General features: G+C 43.0%; 1 protein-coding gene across 1 annotated transcript in view; it reads right to left on the bottom strand.

Moving 5' to 3' along the window:
• Positions 1-17,844, bottom strand: part of NOL10 (nucleolar protein 10) — a 93,726-nt gene that overhangs the window by 23,526 nt on the left and 52,356 nt on the right. The window contains exon 14 of the mRNA XM_048845474.2: positions 1,723-1,849. Within this exon, the coding sequence (XP_048701431.1) occupies positions 1,723-1,849 (127 nt within the window). The remainder of the gene's footprint in view (positions 1-1,722; positions 1,850-17,844) is intronic.

Raw genomic sequence — 17,844 nt, 5'->3', positions numbered from 1 at the left:
TAGGGGATTTTTTGCAGACTCAATAATAAAAATATTACAGTGAAAAGTGATATTTGTATGCTCGTTAACATCACTTTTCTCAGCAAGTCTCAGGACAAATTAAACCCTGGATTGGGGGTGGGTTGAGAGACAGAGGCAGTGGGGGACAAGGTGGGATGGATGTGGGCTGGGGAAGGCAGCGGGGGTCTGGGGTGATGGAGGGGTGGATGCAGGGCCAGGAAGACAGTGGGGTCCAGGGGCGATGGGGAGAGGGCATGGATGAGAGAGAGGAGGGTGGGTGGTGAGCCCTGCAGCTGGAACCGGGGATAGGCACCTGCTGCTGTGCAGCTGGGAGTCAGTGACCGTGGCCAGAGCAGGAGCTGCATGGCAGAGGCAGGGCACTGGAGCAAAGTGCCAGTACCCGCCACCACGTGGCCAGAGCCTGAGGCCGCGTGGTCGGATGTGGGGGTCAGTTCCCCCCGCCACAAGGCGAAAGCCAGCACCCATTGCTGCGCACCTGGGACCGTCGCACCCCCAGGGCCGGGGATTGGTGCCCAGAGCGATGCCTGCTGCCACGCAGCTGGCACTACAGGTCAGCACCCAGGGTCAGCGGCCAGGACTGGGGGTCGGAGCACGTGGCCGGGGATTGGTGCCCAGGGCCAGCAGCTGCTGCCAGGATCAGGGGTCGGGGCACTGGGCCGACGCCGCATGGCCGGAGATGGGGATTGGAGCCTGCCGTCGCGTGGCCAGGGGTTGGAGCCTGAACTGAAGCCCCATGGCCGAAGGCTGGGGATGCATGGCCAGAGTTGGCAGTCAGCGCCTGAAACCCTGCAGCTGGAGACAGGTATTGGCGCCTGGAGCCCTGGTCCACGCAGCGAGGCTCCCTAAGTCCCGCCACTGGAACCTGCCTCCCAAGCACCTCAGGGCTGAAGCCTGAGGCCTGGTCTATGCTGTGGGGGAGGGAAGGAGGGTAGCTAAATTTGTCTAAATTACGCAACTTCTGCTACGAAAATAGCGTAGCTGAAGTTGACGTACTTAGAGCTACTTACCGTGGTGTCTTCACTGCGGTAAGTCTACTGCTGACGCTCTCCCGTTGACTCCGCCTTCGAGTCTCGCTTCGGTGGAGTACTGGAGTCGACGGGAGAGCGCTTGGCAGTCGATTTATTGCATCTTCACTAGATGCGATAAATCGACCCCCACTGGATCGATCACTCCTGAGGTAAGTGTAGACATGCCCTAAGTCTCATTGTGCCCCCCCAAGTAGAGAACTCATCGTGCTCCTGCAACATTGTGCACCACCTGGGCAGGGCTGCGCATCCAGGAAGAACAGGGAAGGAGCTGGGAAGGGACGATGCTTTGTCTCTCCCCCGCATCACCGCTCTTCCTGGCCACAGGGGTGGCTGCATGCCGCCATTTGAGAAATGCTGGGCTAAAAGAACCTCAAAGCACTTCCACAGACATACTAAATCACTGTACATCAACCTTCTCCTTAGGAGACAAGCTGTGAGCAAAGGTTGTCCAATTAGGGCAATCAGGACTGGCATGTTAGAAACAGTGGCAAGAGTTAGGAAGAACTACTTTGAGTAACTTTCTAACAGTCCTTTTATTGCTATACAGCACACCCAAACTTCAGACCTGCAACATGCAGCAATGTGAGTGCTTTAAAACTGAACAAGGAAAAGAGGACAAGAAACACACACACACAAAGAAAGGGTGGGGGTGGGGGGGTCTCTTAAATTTTACCTAAATTTTCAAGGTCTTTTCTGGTAACAAATTTGTAATCATCATAAACTGTGCTCTCCGGATTCTCCTCCAGTTCTTCTGTCAAGTTGTCCAAGAATGAGCACCATCTTGGGGCAGGACCTAAAACCTGTAGGCATGTTAAGAAGAGTTCTGAATTTATACATACACTCAAAAGATAAAAGCACAGCCAGCTCCTCACATCTGCTGCTCTACTGCAGTATGAGAGTAAATAAACAACACTGAAGCCAAATATGCTTAGACATCATCTTGAGAGCACAGCACAGTCAAACCTACTGCTTGTAGTACAAACAGAAATAATCCTGTATACTTTTTGACAGCACTATTGTTACAATCTAGGTAATTTAATCCAAGTCAACAATTTAGAGGCTTCTAGTTTAATTGCTTCAAAATGTGACAAATTGAGCTGATTATATATTAAAAGCCAAACATGATGGATAGTTTTGAACTTACCTAATAATGCTAGAAATCAAACAAATCTTTTACACTCAGCTGGATCTTGAATTTATTAACTCACTGGGCAATTATGTTAAATCCCATTTTGACCTGTTCATGTAATTAAGATGCCTGTGCGCATTTCACATACTTTCATTCGAGGAAAAGCACACTGTTGTGAGCTGGTAATTGGAAACATTTAAAAAATTTAAATACTCAATGTGTGAGATTTGAACTTAGTTTTGCTAGACTATCAATGTACTTTCAATTCATGCTTCCTCCTCCCAAAAAGCATGTATTAATTTTTTTTTTTTTTTTAACACCCCTCACTTTTTCCACTGCTGATACGAATCCTTCTCAATCTTGATGCATACAGTCACAGCCACTGTGCTGAGCCTATTATTTTAGTAGGCGTGCTAGCTCTGTGGAAAAAAGGTCAACATGAAGGTCCTCTCTCCAGGGGGAAAAATGGAGAATCAATGGGAAGCTTGGGATGTAAGGGAGGTCACTAACTCCAGCAGAGTGGAACTTTTAATAATCCATTTTCTTCTTTGTTCCATCATTACTAATGTGTGAAATGGGAGAAAAAAAGTCGCAATAGATACGGCAGTGGATGCAGTTCAAAAGAAATTGTTAGGCAACATTTGATAATGAAATACATATAATTTGTTCTTAATGAGAAGACTGCATTACACCAATAAGGATCTCTCAAAGTCTATGGTGACAAGACACTCTGCTCCAATTAGAAAAGTGTAATTTCCCTTTTTAAAAATGTATTTTCTTCAAATAACTATAGTTGCCTTAAAATAGCAGTAGTGTATTCCACACCATAACATTCAAATTTATTCAACAACATTTAAACGCCCCTGATGCAATATTTCCTTCATCGAGAAAAATGTCGGGCAGATTTAGCACGGTTTCCTTGTTTTGTTTAATCTGCTCTATTAACTGGCTTTATATATATCCTGTGCAGTTTAGAAATTTGCAGCACTATCTTTTAAAGTAATAAGAATAAGGTCAAACTGTGATCAAAGTTGGCAACCACAACAAACATGGCAACTGGAGATGTACACTGGCATCGTTAACCATGCCATTCATTTTACCCAGATTAGCTCTTTCCTCGGAAGATCACAATTAACTTGTCTCGGACAACAGAAACAGCTGCCTACTTAATCAATAAGGTTGGATTAACCAAATCTCCATGGCTGTCTGAACAGCAGTAACCACTTGACTAACATGGGTAACATTCAGAAAAATCTTAGTGTCATCATTCCTGTCAGACATTTTTTCCTCCTTTTAGATCTTAAACATCTCCAATTATATTTCCTGTTTTTTCCCTGCTTCAAAGCTAAATGAAAAGCTTTTAATAAAACTAGATTTCAGTCAACTGAGTACAAATGTTCCAGTCTTTCATGCTAATTCAAATGGTCACTGCTAAATGTTGCTTCATTACCATAGCTAAAAGAAAGGATTTTTCCTAGTCATATGTTTTGTGGTTACCTACATTCTTGTTTTGGATACAATTCTATTCACTTTTTTTTTTCTATGTTACTGCTGAGAAATATTTTCTTTCATCATGATCTTAGTCTGTCTCCTGAAGAGTCTTTGAAGTAAATGGAGTTCTTAACTCATGTATATTTGAATCCCACAGAAAACTAGCTCTTCATAACATCTTGCTGTCACGTTGCTTTAACAAATGCAAGGTTCCTGCTTGTCACTTGGACAACTTTTTTAAAAAATAGCTATCATCCATTGCTACTACATCACATCCTCAGGCTGTGTCCAACAAAATTTAAAAACTACAGATTTATCCATTAAAGCACAGGTTATTTCAGATGCACAGTGAGCTCCAAAGGACATCTTGAATACAGCAGAATCTCAGAGTTACGAACACCTCAGGTATAGAGGTTGTTCATAACTATGAAATGTTCGTAACTCTGAACAAAACGTTATGGTTGTTCTTTCAAAAGTTTACAACTGAACATTGACTTAATACAGCTTTGAAACTTTATGCAGAAGAAAAATGCTGCTTTTAAGCATATTAATTTAAATGAAACAAGCACAGGAACAGTTTCTTTACCATGTCAAATCTTTTTTTTTAAAGACTCTGTTTTATCTAGTTTACATTTAACAGTACTGTATCTCTAAATACAGATATTCCTTTATTAGTTTTACCACTTTTGTTTCTCCCCTAAAGCCCTCTGAAACTGAATTCCTGCCCATCCTCCCTTTGCTTTATAGCATATGTTCCATTTTAATAAATTTACAGCAGTTTTATTTTCCTCTTTAACTGTTAATTCCTTTCCTCCTCTTATTTCCTCTCTCCGTTAAAACACATTACATTCGCCTCCCCTCTCTTCCAGCAACCACTCAAACAGCCTTGGCCTTTCCATCTCCACAGGGCCCTAGGCACCATTAGAGAGTTTCTATGCTTCTCCTATTCAGAGACAAATCCTCCCCTGGCACAAACACAGAGACTATTGATGGGTCAGCAAGTGTTCTGGGAGCTGAGAGGGTCTGACTGTCCAGTTCCCTATTACCAATGCCACAGCCAGGGGAACAGAGACTCCTTCCCCACCTGGGAGATCAGGCTTTGCACTGAGAGAGGTTAAGCAGGAGGACTGCCTAGACTAAGTGGTTAATATGCCTGCGAACCAACATGGAGATACATAATTCTACAAAATCCAAATGGAGAAAAATGCATTGAAATTTGCAATTAGGTCAAGAACAGGATAGCTGATGCAACTGCAGATACACAAAGAAATGAAAACAATGTGATGAAACTAGACTCAAAGTAGAAAGTTCCCAGTTGTACAATATTAACAAATGACATTTCTAATCTGTTAAAATGACAATTTTAATAAAGTTAGCAAATTGTAAAATCACTGAGCCAGTACACGTTTAAATTCATTTTTTATTCGTGTTCTATATTTCTATAAACATAGAAATTTCAAAATCACTAGCAACATTCATCAAGAAGTGGAAGATTTTCAAAGGCACAAAGGGAAGTTAGGCACCAAACTCCAAGTGAAAAATCAATGAGAGCCGGACACCTAAGTCTCCCCCCTACAGTCTAATATGGACAAAAATATCTAGCCATTACGTCTCTGATTCACCAGGCAAAGATGCAAAAATCAACAGACAGTGCCTATTTTTCCTAGTCCACATTATAGTGTTTGGGCAAAGAATTCTCTCAGCTTTTTCATTGTTAACACAAGACAAAATGTAATGGGTCCTCTATTACTGAAATGTTCTGAGATGTTCAACTGAGTTTTAAATATGCCTAAAACTTGTTCAAACATTAATTATAAAACGGAAAAAATTTCTGGTGGGATTAACCTCCCCAAAAAGACTGTTACTGTAAATTACATTTTTTTTTTAGATTTACTATTCTTTGTATTTTAAAGGGCAATTAAACTAACACCAAGAGAATGATATTGTAATACAAGAGCCTCATGTGGTACAGCTCTCATACAATGCAACTGTTAATCTATGTTGTTGTAGATGAATTTAAAGAAAGTGTATGAAATCCCTGAGGACCTCTCCTGATAATACCATGCTGTTGTCATCCCATTAACATTCCACTAAAGTTAATGAAATGTTAGGCTATACCAGATATTATTTCAAAAGCACAGCATGTTCTTGCGAACCTGTATTTGGTACATTTGATAGCAATTGAGCAGTTAAATGCTGTTTAATTAGTCAGTTCCACAGCTTCATTTGAACCATAGAAACAACAAAACCAATCCCAAAAGGTGCTGAACTCTCTAAACTCCTATTGATTTCACAAGGAAGTTGAGGGTGCTCAGTACCGCACATGATCAAGCCCTATGAGATAAACAGAATAAAGCTGACTTTAAGAAGGGGAGAGTACTATGTTAAGTATCAGTTTGATGCAGTTTATGAGCCCAATCCCATGCAACTGAAATTAACAAGAGTTTTCAAAGGAAGCAGAAGTTTCTATAAAAAGTTCTATTTTATCAAATGCCACATTATAGGAACCTAAAAAGAGTTTATAGTGGAATTACCAAATTGTAAATGGAATGCTAGAAATTGCAGTAAGTCTTCCCACGGCACAAAAAATATTTTGCACTATTTATCTACTGCAGTAAAAATATTAAAATATATATTTGCAAGCAGCAGAAATTGGATTTCCAAATGCAGTTATATAGTCTAAACTGCATTAAATTGCCCAGAAGGCAGAACACAAAACTAATTTGTAATGCTTCAAATTAACACTTCACATTTTACAAAACACACAAGGATTATGGACTATCAAGTTATCAGTCAGTCAATCTTAGGATTCTTATTTTAGGTCAGCACTGATTAATGTGTAATCTTGTAAAACATCCAATTACTACTTTGTTGTGGGTTCCACAGCACATAGAGTGGCGGCTTTACGGGTGGGATTCAAAAGAGGGACTTCAGTTCTTAACTGCCCCTACAGGCGCCTAACTAACCCCCCTTGCATTGCATAGGGAGCCTGGGTGCCTAACACGGAGTTGTGAATTCCACTTGGCAGCAGGGTGCTTAGACGGCAGGTGCTGCAATGCTCAGCCCACCCCACCCCCCAGTAATTCCCACCTCCGCTGCCTAGTTAACACCATATCACTGTGCATATAACTTGCGTCTCCATTCTTCATATTAAATAAGCCTCTCTTTTAGGGGATTCCAAACTGGTTATTTACCTTGGAATGCAAGATCTCAGCCATGTGGCAAAACGGTATTAATGTATTTAAAAAATAAAAATACAAATGCATCAGGTTTGAATAACTAGTTCAAACAACAAAGACAGCCTTTTACTACAGCTTGACTATGCAGTCAGACTGGTCTTGAACAGGCAACACACAAAATTATCTAATGGTGGTCTTCAAATTAAGGTGGAACAGAATTGTTCTTGGTTGGTCAGATTCTCCTTTATAGTAAGGTTATGTCTACACAGCAATGTAAGCCCAGGGTTCGAACTCAGGCTCAAGCCTAACCCTGCTCCATCATAAATTGTGCTAACCCAGGGATCGGACCCAGGGTCCCAGTACCCCTGCGGGCGGGGGGTCCACACCTGAGTCAAGCTGGGACCCAGCGTTCAATCCCTATTGCTTTGCAGTGTTGGCACACAGCCACAAACAAACGGCTACAGCAACCACACTTTGGGAGGGCACTAGGAAGTCTGGGATGGGGGGAGGAGGGGACGGACGGACAGACTCAGACCCACATAATGCAGCATTGATGCTGGAGTCCCAGGTTTCAACAATTCCAAACCTGGGGTTACAAGTGAGCATAGACAGACACTCAAGCCCTAAGTTAGACCCAGGCTCTGCTAACTTGAATTCTACTAACCCTGGGCTTACACTGAAGTACAGACATACCCTATGGCCACTTTACATTGCTCTGGTAATGCACAGGGGTCTTAAAATGGATGCAAAAGTAAGACACTCTCATGGCAAGGCCTCTTCACACTCCCAGAATGTGGTTAAAAGGAGCCTTAGTGTAAATGAAAACGTTGCCCATTATGTTTGGGGGACACATTGAGGAAATCTTTTTAAAACAGAAGGTTCTCTAATAAAGGTGGATTTTTGTACAGTTTTTACTGTGTATTTAGCCTGACAGACTAGAATAGTTATGAAAGGTATATATTCTTTAGACTCCGACGGTGCAAGTTCATATGCCCATGCAGAGCCCTAGTGACTTCAACAGAGTCAATCCATGTATATGAGCTTACTGGATTAGGACTTTCATGCAAAACTTGTCTAAATGTATCTATATTTTTAATTAACATTAAAAAAATTACTTGTTAAATTTTCAGTAGGATGCACTTGTTAAAAAGGTTAAGTATGTCTAAATGGACACATAATTACACTTGCACATGCTTTCAGGTTTCAGTAGTGCTGCTTAATTGCAGAGAGACTACAGCAAGCCTAAATGAGGGAGGAGAAACAAATGGGTGACCCTCAGGGTATGGGTGGCGATTTAAATGTGCAATTGCATTTTCATCATAATTAGTTCTCTAATTGCACAACCAAGTTTAGTCAACGCACTTGTATGAGTGATTAATTATGACTCACGTAAAGAGTACTATTTTTAATGTTTTCTTCTCTACTTCCTAATATTAGAGGTATCGATCTGAACGTGCAACAACTTTCCATCATCTGTATTGAAAAGGCAAGAGAAGGGAGAAGGCATTTTTACTTTAACACAGTAACTAGCCAAGAACAGATTTAAACAGGGAGGTAACATCCCGCTATCATGACCCTGGGGCAGTAGAGGGCACATGTAAAAAGACAGGCTGATCTTGGTGTGAAACAATGCATTGTGGAATATCAGAGGGAGGACTGAAATGTTAACACAAAATACAGACCACACAACCTTTCCCACACTAATTTAATTTTGAAATGAACTCAACCAACTTTCAACGTGAATTATCCAATTTACATTAACTAGCCAGTTAATTCAGAAGAAGAATTACATCGTGTGGATGCAGTCCACTTTAATTTATAAAATGGCAGTTAGTCTGAAATAAAACCAATATGCAAACAAGCCTTTAATGTTTCCAAGTTATATCTTTGACAGCATTGCTTTCTATTTCTTTTTAACTTTTTAGGCTGCAATTCATGGTATGGGTGTGACTTCAAGCACAGGAACAGCCTTCGTTCGCTACTTTGTTTAGTTGCGGTCTTAATGAGGGACAAAACAATCTTCTACTCATTTAGTGCAATGAGCCCTAACAGTTGGTCAAGGCATTTCTGTTTTCAGATACCATCAATGATCAGAAGGACTAGTCTTTTATTCATTTTCCATTAAATATTTTTCAACCATCTCATAATAATCTCTATAAATCCATCTCTCCCTATCAATGGTATAAATTATCAAAATCGCCATTCCAATCAAGAGTACCTCTGCAATCATATCATGATTGACCTCAAAACCCTGACACATCTATGGTTCTAAATTCTCTGTCCTGCTACCCCATCTTTTTGGCACTGCTGAGTCAGGCTGCTCAGTAATTTTTACAAAAATCCAATAAAGTGTGAAATGTATGTTTCCATACTTCATTTATATTTACAGCGTAGAAGGAAACAGAGGCCCCAAGGGGTCCCAGTATGAGATATCTCCATCACAGACAAATAAGAAACTCTCCCTGTCCAAAAGAGCCTACAAGCTAAAAATCTTGTGGCTTTGTTAGCATATGTCTGACTGCATCTCATATATAGCCCATATACAACACTTGTTACATTCATGCTCAGAATTTTGCAAAATCACAAGGAGTAATAAAAATCAGATATCAACTGTAATTTGCTACCTTTGATTTCCACCGGCTCGTCCCTGATTTCTCTCAAATATGCTCTTTCCAACTAAATCTCTAAAACCAGATCGAACTCTGCAACGGTTACTTTGGCAAGTACTCCAAATTAGTTTAATGCAGCAACCTGCCTGAATAAGGGTTTGCGGGATTGGCCCCACATCTCTCTCCCATAAATTTCTATTTTTTAACATCTCACATTCTCATCAGCCTCAATATCTGGGAGATTTAACACTATAACCATAATCACAGCTTCTCTTTAGTCAGCCAGGAGCACACTGGAACGCAGTTTTAAACAAGAAATCAGTTGTGGGAACCCCACATTTCACTTTTTGCAGCATACTACTGGCAGCAATATTGGTTTTCAGCCCATGTGAGCTTAGGTCTGATGGTCCCATAACTTTCCCATTATAAACGAGGGAACAATTCCAAATTGGATCGATTTGGATCTCAATCCAATTATGTCCAGTGTGTCTTAGCAGCCCTTTTAGGTAGGTTTCAGAGTAACAGCCGTGTTAGTCTGTCTTCGCAAAAAGAAAAGGAGTACTTGTGGCACCTTAGAGACTAACCAATTTATTTGAGCATGAGCTTTCGTGAGCTACAGCTAGCTCACGAAAGCTCATGCTCAAATAAATTGGTTAGTCTCTAAGGTGCCACAAGTACTCCTTTCCTTTTAGGTAGATTATTTGTAAATCACATGCAGGAAACGGAACCAAACTTACTCTTCAAGGAAATGGACCTGCTGTGCCTGCATACTTTATTTTCTTCGGCCTGGTATACACTACGAGTTTAGGTCGAATTTAGCAGCGTTAACGCGATTTAACCCTGCACCCATCCATACGACGAAGCCCTTTTTTGACATAAACGGCTCTTAAAATAGATTTCTTTACTCCACCCCGACGAGGGGATTAGTGCTGAAATCGGCCTTGCTGGGTCGAATTTGGAGTACTGTGGACGCAATTTGACGGTATTGGCCTCCGGGAGCTATCCCAGAGTGCTCAGTTGTGACTGCTCTGGACAGCGCTCTCAACTCAGATGCACTGGCCAGGTAGACAGGAAAAGGCTTGCGAACTTCTGAATCTCATTTCCTGTTTGGCCAGCGTGGCAAACTCACCTGCACAGGTCACCATGCAGAACTCATCCTCACAGGAGACCATGCAGTCTCAGAATTGCCGAAGAGCTCCAGCATGGACCAAACAGGAGGTACGGGATCTGATCGCTGTATGGGGAGATGAATCCGTGCTGGCAGAACTCCGTTTGAAAAGACGAAATGCCAAAATATTTGAAAAAAATCTCCAATGGCATGAAGGACAGAGGCTACATCAGGAACCCGCAGCAGTGCCTCGTGAAAATTAAGGAGCTCAGGCAAGCCTACCAAAAAACCAGAGAGGCAAATGGCCGCATCGGTTCAGAGCCCCAGAGATGCCACTTCTATGATGAGCTGCATGCCATTCTAGGGGGTGCAGCCACCACTAACCCAACCCTGTGCTTTGACTCCGTCCAAGGAGTGGGAGGCAACATGGAAGTGGGTTTGGGGGGCGAGGAAGACGAGGTTGTAGATAGCTCACAGCAAGGAAGTGGAGAAACCGGTTTCCCCAACAGCCAGGATCTGTTTATCACCCTGGACCCACTACCTCCCGAACCCACCCAAGGCGGGCTCCCGGACCCTGAAGGCGGAGAAGGGACCTCTACTGAGTGTACCTTTGTAAGTATTATACATGGTTTAAAAGCAAGTGTGTTTAATGATTAATTTGCCCTGGCATTCGCGGCCAGTACAGCTACTGGAAAATCTGTTAATGTGTACGGGGATGGAGCGGAAATCCTCCAGGGACATCTCCATAAAGCTCTCCTGAATGTACTCCCAAAGCCTTTGCAAAAGGTTTCTGGGGAGGGCAGCCTTATTCCGTCCACCATGGTAGGACACTTTACCACGCCAGAGCAGTAGCACGTAGTTGGGAATCATTGCAGAACAAAGCACTGCAGTGTATGGTCCCGGTGTTTGCCGGCATTCAAACAACATCCGTTCTTTCTCTCTCTGTGTTACCCTCAGGAGAGTGACATCATTCATGGTCACCTGGTTGAAATAGGGTGGTTTTATTAAGGGGACATTCAGAGGTGCCCGTTCCTGCTGGGCTGTTTGCTTGGGGCTGACCAGAAATCTTCCCCGCTGTTAGCCATGTGGTGGGGAGAGGGGTGAAGCCATCATCCCAGAGAATTGTGTGTATGTGTGGGGGGTTAGTTGGGTTTCTGCTGCACGTGAACTCAGAAACTGCAGCCCCTCCTTTTAAATTGCCAACCCATTTTAGATATCCAGCCCAACGGCTACTTCATATGGGAAATGAGGGCGCTGCTGTTTGAAGCCATTCCCACATGTTATGAAGGTTAAAGAAACCAAAAGACTGGCTTACCATGGCTGCCTGCAAGCCGAATTCTGCTGCCCGGCCCTGCGTGTGTGATTTTTCACACCAAACCAGCATACCCTCAATAAGAGGCAAAATGCGACCTTGTAATGAAAGCACATGTGCTATGTAATGTTAACAGTAAGGTTTACCATGAAAGGGTGTACCCACTGTTCTATAAAATGTATCTTTTTAAACTACCACTCTCCCTTTTTTTCCCCTCCACCAGCTGCATATGTTTCTCCTTCCCAGAAGCTAGAGAAGATTAGAAGGCGAAAAAAACCACACTCGTGATTAAATGTTCTCTGACCTCACGCTGTCCTCCCACACTGACAGAGCACAGCAAAATACGTGGAGGCAGACAATCTCAGAGTGCAGGAAAACACAATATGACTGCGAGGGGAGGTGGCGGGCTGAAGATGGTAGGTGGCGTCAGCTTGCTGAAAGAAGGCAGGAGTCAATGCTCAGGCTGTTGGAGGATCAAACTCATATGCTCCAGTGTATGGTTGAGCTGCAGGAAAGCCAACAGGAGCACAGACCACCGCTACAGCCCCTGTGTAACCAACTGCCCTCCTCCCCAAGTTCCATAGCCTCCTCACCCAGATGCCCAAGAACGCGGTGGGGTGCCTTCAGCCACTCCACCCCAGAGGATTGCCCAAGCAACAGAAGGCTGGCATTCAATAAGTTTTAAAGTGCTGTGTGGCCTTGTCCTTCCCTCCTCCACCACCCCTCCCGGGCTACCCTTGGCAGTTATCCCCCTATTTGTGTGATGAATAAATAAATAATGCATGAATGTGAAGCAACAATGACTTTATTGCCTCTGCAAGTGGTGATCGAAAGGGGCAGGGGAGGTTTCCCATCAAGGAGAAACAAACAGAACTTTCACACCATAGTCTGGCCATTCCTGAAACTGGTTTTCAAAGCTTCTCTGATGCGCACCACGTCCTCCTGTACTCTTCTAACCGCCCTGGTGTCTGGCTGCGCGTAATCAGTGGCCAGGCGATTTAACTCAACCTCCCACCCTGCCATAAACATCTCCCCCTTACTCTCTCAGATATTGTGGAGCGCACAGCAAGCAGTAATAACGATGGGAATATTGGTTTCGCTGAGGTCTAACCGAGTCAGTAAACTGCGCCAGCGCACTTTTAAATGCCCAAATGCACATTCTACCACCATTCTACACTTGCTCAGCCTGTAGTTGAACAGCTCCTGACTACTGTCCAGGCTGCCTGTGTACGGCTTCATGAGCCATGGCATTAAGGAGTAGGCTGGGTCCCTAAGGATAACTATAGGCATTTCAACATCCCCAAAATGGTTATTTTCTGGTCTGGAAAGTAAGTCCCTTGCTGCAGCTTTTGAAACAGACCAGAGTTCCTGAAGACGCGAGTGTCATGTACCTTTCCTGGCCATCCCACGTTGATGTTGGTGAAATGTTCCTTGTGATCCACCAGTGCTTGCAGCACCATTGAAAAGTACCCCTTGCGGTTTATGTACTCGCTGCCTTGGTGCTCCAGTGTCAAGATAGGGATATGGGTTCTATCTATCATCCCACCACAGTTAGGGAATCCCATTGCAGCAAAGCCATCCACTATGACCTGCACATTTCCCGGAGTCACTACTCTTGATATCAGCAGCTCAGTGACAGCATTGGCTACTTGGATCACAGTAGCCCCCACAGTAGATTTGCCCACTCCAAATTGATTCCCGACTGACCGGTAGCTGTCTGGTGTTGGAAGCTTCTACAGGGCTATCGCCATTCGCTTCTCAACTGTGAGGGCTGCTCTCATCTTGGTATTATTGCACCTCAGGGCAGGGGAAAGCAAGTCACAAAGTTCCACGAAAAGTGCCCTTACACATGCGAAAGTTTTGCAGCCATTGGGAATCGTCCCAGAACTGCAACACTATGCGATCCCACCAGTCTGTGCTTGTTTCCGTGGCCCACAACCTGCCCAACTGACACCATGATGTGCAGGGGCCCGTACTTTGTGAGAAGTCTATGTCCATGTCATCATCACTCTCGTCACCACGCTGCAGTCGCCTCCTCCTTGCCTGGTTTCGCTTTTCTTGCAGGTTATGGTTCTGCATACCCTGCTGGATAACACACGCGGTGTTTATAGTGCTCACAATTGCCGCGGTGATCTGAGCAGGCTCCATGTTCCCAGTGCTATGGTGTCTGCACTGAAAAAAGGCACGAAACGATTGTCTGCCATTGCTCTGATGGAGGGAGGGGCGACTGACAACATGGCTTACAGGGTTGGCTTACAGGGAATTAAAATCAACAAAGGGGGTGGCTTTGCATCAAGGAGAAACAGAATGGCCTCCTCAAGGATAGAACTCAAAACCCTGGGTTTAGCAGGCCGCTGATTTCACGGAGGGAGGGAGGAGAAAATGAATACAAAACAAATCTGGTCTATTTTTTGTTTTGATCCACTTCATCTATCTTTATACATCTTGCTGGCAGCAGATGGTGCAGTACAACTGCTGGCCATCATCATCTCCTGGCTGCTCATTAGAAGACGGTGCAGTAGGACTGCTGGCAGGACTGAATCGCCATGAGACGAAACATAAATGACCTGGCTGAGTCACGCCCATGTTTGCCCAGGCACCCCTGACCGACCTCACCGAGGTCAGCTAAAAGAGCACCCTGGAGTACGGCGACGATGGCTACCAGTCATACTGCACGGTCTGCTGCCAAAAGGCAATGAGCTGCTGCTGTGTAGCAATGCAGTCCCGCGTCTGCCAGCACCGGGAAGACGTACGGTGACGGTGAGCTGAGCGGGCTCCATGCTTGTCGTCATATGGCATCTGCACGGGTAACCCAGGAAAAAAGAGGCCAAACGATTGTCTGCCGTTGCTTTCATGGAGGGAGGGAGCAAAGAGGGGGCTTGATGATATGTACCCAGAATCACACGCAACAATGTTTTTGCCCCATCAGGCATTGGGATTTCTACCCAGAATTCAAATGGGTGGCGGCGACTGCAGGAACTGTGGGATAGCTACCCACAGTGCAACGCTCCGGAAGTCGACGGTTGCCTCGGTACTGTGGATGCACTTCGCTGACTAAATGCCGACTAAATGCACTTGAAGCATTTGTGCAGGGACACACACAAATGAACTGTATAACAACGCTTTCTACAAAACTGACTTCTATAAATTCAACCTAATTTCGTAGTGTAGACATAGCCTTAGAATAGGTGGGACAGATCAGACATTAGTACCCAATCACAATTTTTCTACATTTAGGAAAACCAGACTTCACCTTCCCCCAGAAAGCCACACTTTTCTTTGGATCTATATCCTTTGCTCCCCTTCCTCCAGTCAAATGAGAAATTTAAATTGGCTAAAAGCATATAGCAGCATTTTTGTTGGGCCTTTTATACCCGATCTCTCCAGTAATCTTTTTATCCTTTCCACCTTCTGGTTTAGACACCATTCAGCCCATTCAGTTTTCTATCTCAGGATGGAATTGCATTAGAAGACAATTTTTTTCCCTATTTGATTCTTAAGCCTTCTACCTCTTAATTAGTTTACACGGTATTCTCAAAGACATTGCTGCAGATGTTTTGACATCACACAGTAAAACCTGACTTCCATAAGTCTTTGATATGCCCTGTCCAGTGCATGAGACAGACTTCTGAGGATTTACAAGAGAGTAACAGATCACTTGTTTATAAAGTAGGTTCAGTTTAATTTTCTCCCCTGCCAAAAGTTCATTCTCTGTAGTTTAAGTTAGTGTGTCACTAGCTCAATAGTCATAATAAATAAGATGGGACAGTGGGCATTGCTATGTTCTTGCTGACCCCACGGCAAATCTCCCCCATGCATAAAACATTCACATACTGAAAACTTGGACAATGTGTACAGGAGTTTTGCCAAAACACCACTTTTTGTTTTTGCTTATTCAGCATGTCAAAGAATGCCACACTCTTATTAAAAAGTTTTTCTACATTGATACACAGACTGCTGCAAGAACTTGCACAGATTTAGTGCAATGTGTAATATTTAATATCTTCCCATTCTGGTATTATCTGATAATAACCATTATTTCTGTTAATCCTGCCCAGTTTGACTTTACAGTTTTATGCATCATATCCTGCGCTCTGCCAGGGTTTTGCAGTCAGTCATTCATTGACAGGACCAACTTCACATACTGTGGGTGACTTCTGGGATTCTGATTAAGACAATGGATGTGTTGCTCATCGTCTGTGGGAGCAGCCCTGAGGAACAGGAATCACTAAGAGTTTAAGTAATAGTTTTTCCAGAGTAGACAGGATAATCACTCCTTAAAAAAGGTAAATAAAACTGATAGAAGCCTCTTTTCGAGGCATTTTCCCTTTGTTTCTTCCTTTTAATGCATCATTTATTCTACTCTTATTAGTTGATCAAATAGCTGTCTTTTCAGATCTTCAAGTGTCACCACAGTAACAAAGTCATTAATTAAAAAAAAAAAAATCAATCTTTTTATTCCTCTATCATCGTCAACTCTGCTCTCTCCTTTTTGTTGTCACCCCGTTTGCCCTGGTTGGTGACATTTTGTGTTTATTGTCTTACCTTTTTAGTTTTAGATTCTGGTTCTTGGTCTCTAGTATTTTATCATCCAACATCTTGCTACCACTTTCATTGTTTCCTACATTATGTTTGGATTTGCAGATCTTTCTTTTCCCTCAAGAAGTTTTTAAATGTTACTCTATTTGCGAGGAACATCTTGGGGCCAAATTCACCATTGGTGTCAGAAGCTGCAAGTCCTTTGAAAACTCTTTTGTCCTTCTATAGTACCAGAATCAGTTTTCATCTTTTATGTCTTGCTTCTCAGTATAACCAGCAGTGGCTTTAAGCGATCATCAACAGGATTTTAAGTTTTCACCATAATCCCTTTCAGATTTCAATATGAAGATAAGGGAAAAGGAAAATCTATGTAGATATATACCTGAGTGTAAAACAAACTCTTTCCCATTCATACTGGGCTTGCCACACATCCAAGGAGTAGCAGCTCCCTACTTATTTGCTAGGTTTCAGAGTAACAGCCGTGTTAGTCTGTATTCGCAAAAAGAAAAGGAGTACTTGTGGCACCTTAGAGACTAACCAATTTATTTGAGCATAAGCTTTCGTGAGCTACAGCTCACTTCCTCAGATGCATACTATGGAAAGTACAAAAGATCTTTTTATACACACAAACCATAAAAAAATGGTTTTTCCAGGGCTAGCCTGAGTGTGACACTCAACATTCCTTTTACCGCATACCAGATTATTACTTATGCACCATCCCCAGCTTGCCTAGGTGCAACATCTGACCTGGGCCTCAAATGCAGATCGTCTTATTATGCCCTTATTATACCCATTATGCCCTGCAGCCACACCTATGACTGTGTGTGCTTTCACACACTTGCGGTGCAGCAGATGCAGCTACAAGAACTGGTATGTGAGAGCATCCAAGCAAGCTGGTTGGAGTACAGGCTGACAGTGAACTTAAAAAACAAAACAAAAACAAACCCTGACAACAAGCTTCAAGCAGAGACTCACATAAACAGAAGTGGAAGGAGAGTCAAAGGCTCACTAAAGACTTCATGAATCCAATCTAATGAACTTGGGAAGCACTAACACTATGATAATGGATTCCAATATAAAACCTTATGATCGGTAAGTTTCCCTAAGTGAGCTCCCTAAGTGAGCTTTTTTTGTATAAAACCTTATGATCAATAAGTTTCCCTAAGTGAGCTTTTTTTGTTACCACATTTAAAATGTGCAGAAATTCCATTTCCAGTTAGATTTGGCACCTAAAGAACTATTTATATTTACTTACTTCTAAATTTCTTCTTGCTGCCAGCCATTTACCTAAAAATTGATAGTGACACACCAACAGCAGGAAAGCCTAGCAGATGAAATTGCTAAACTAAAGTAGGAGACACACTGGTTTTGCATCAATAGAAGCACTTTAGTCTAAAAAAAGCAAACAAGTTTCATAACTGTCATTTT

The sequence above is a fragment of the Caretta caretta genome, chromosome 3, assembly GCF_965140235.1.
Source record: "Caretta caretta isolate rCarCar2 chromosome 3, rCarCar1.hap1, whole genome shotgun sequence".
Lineage (NCBI taxonomy): Eukaryota > Metazoa > Chordata > Testudines > Cheloniidae > Caretta > Caretta caretta.
This window is presented reverse-complemented; position numbering and strand designations above follow the sequence as displayed.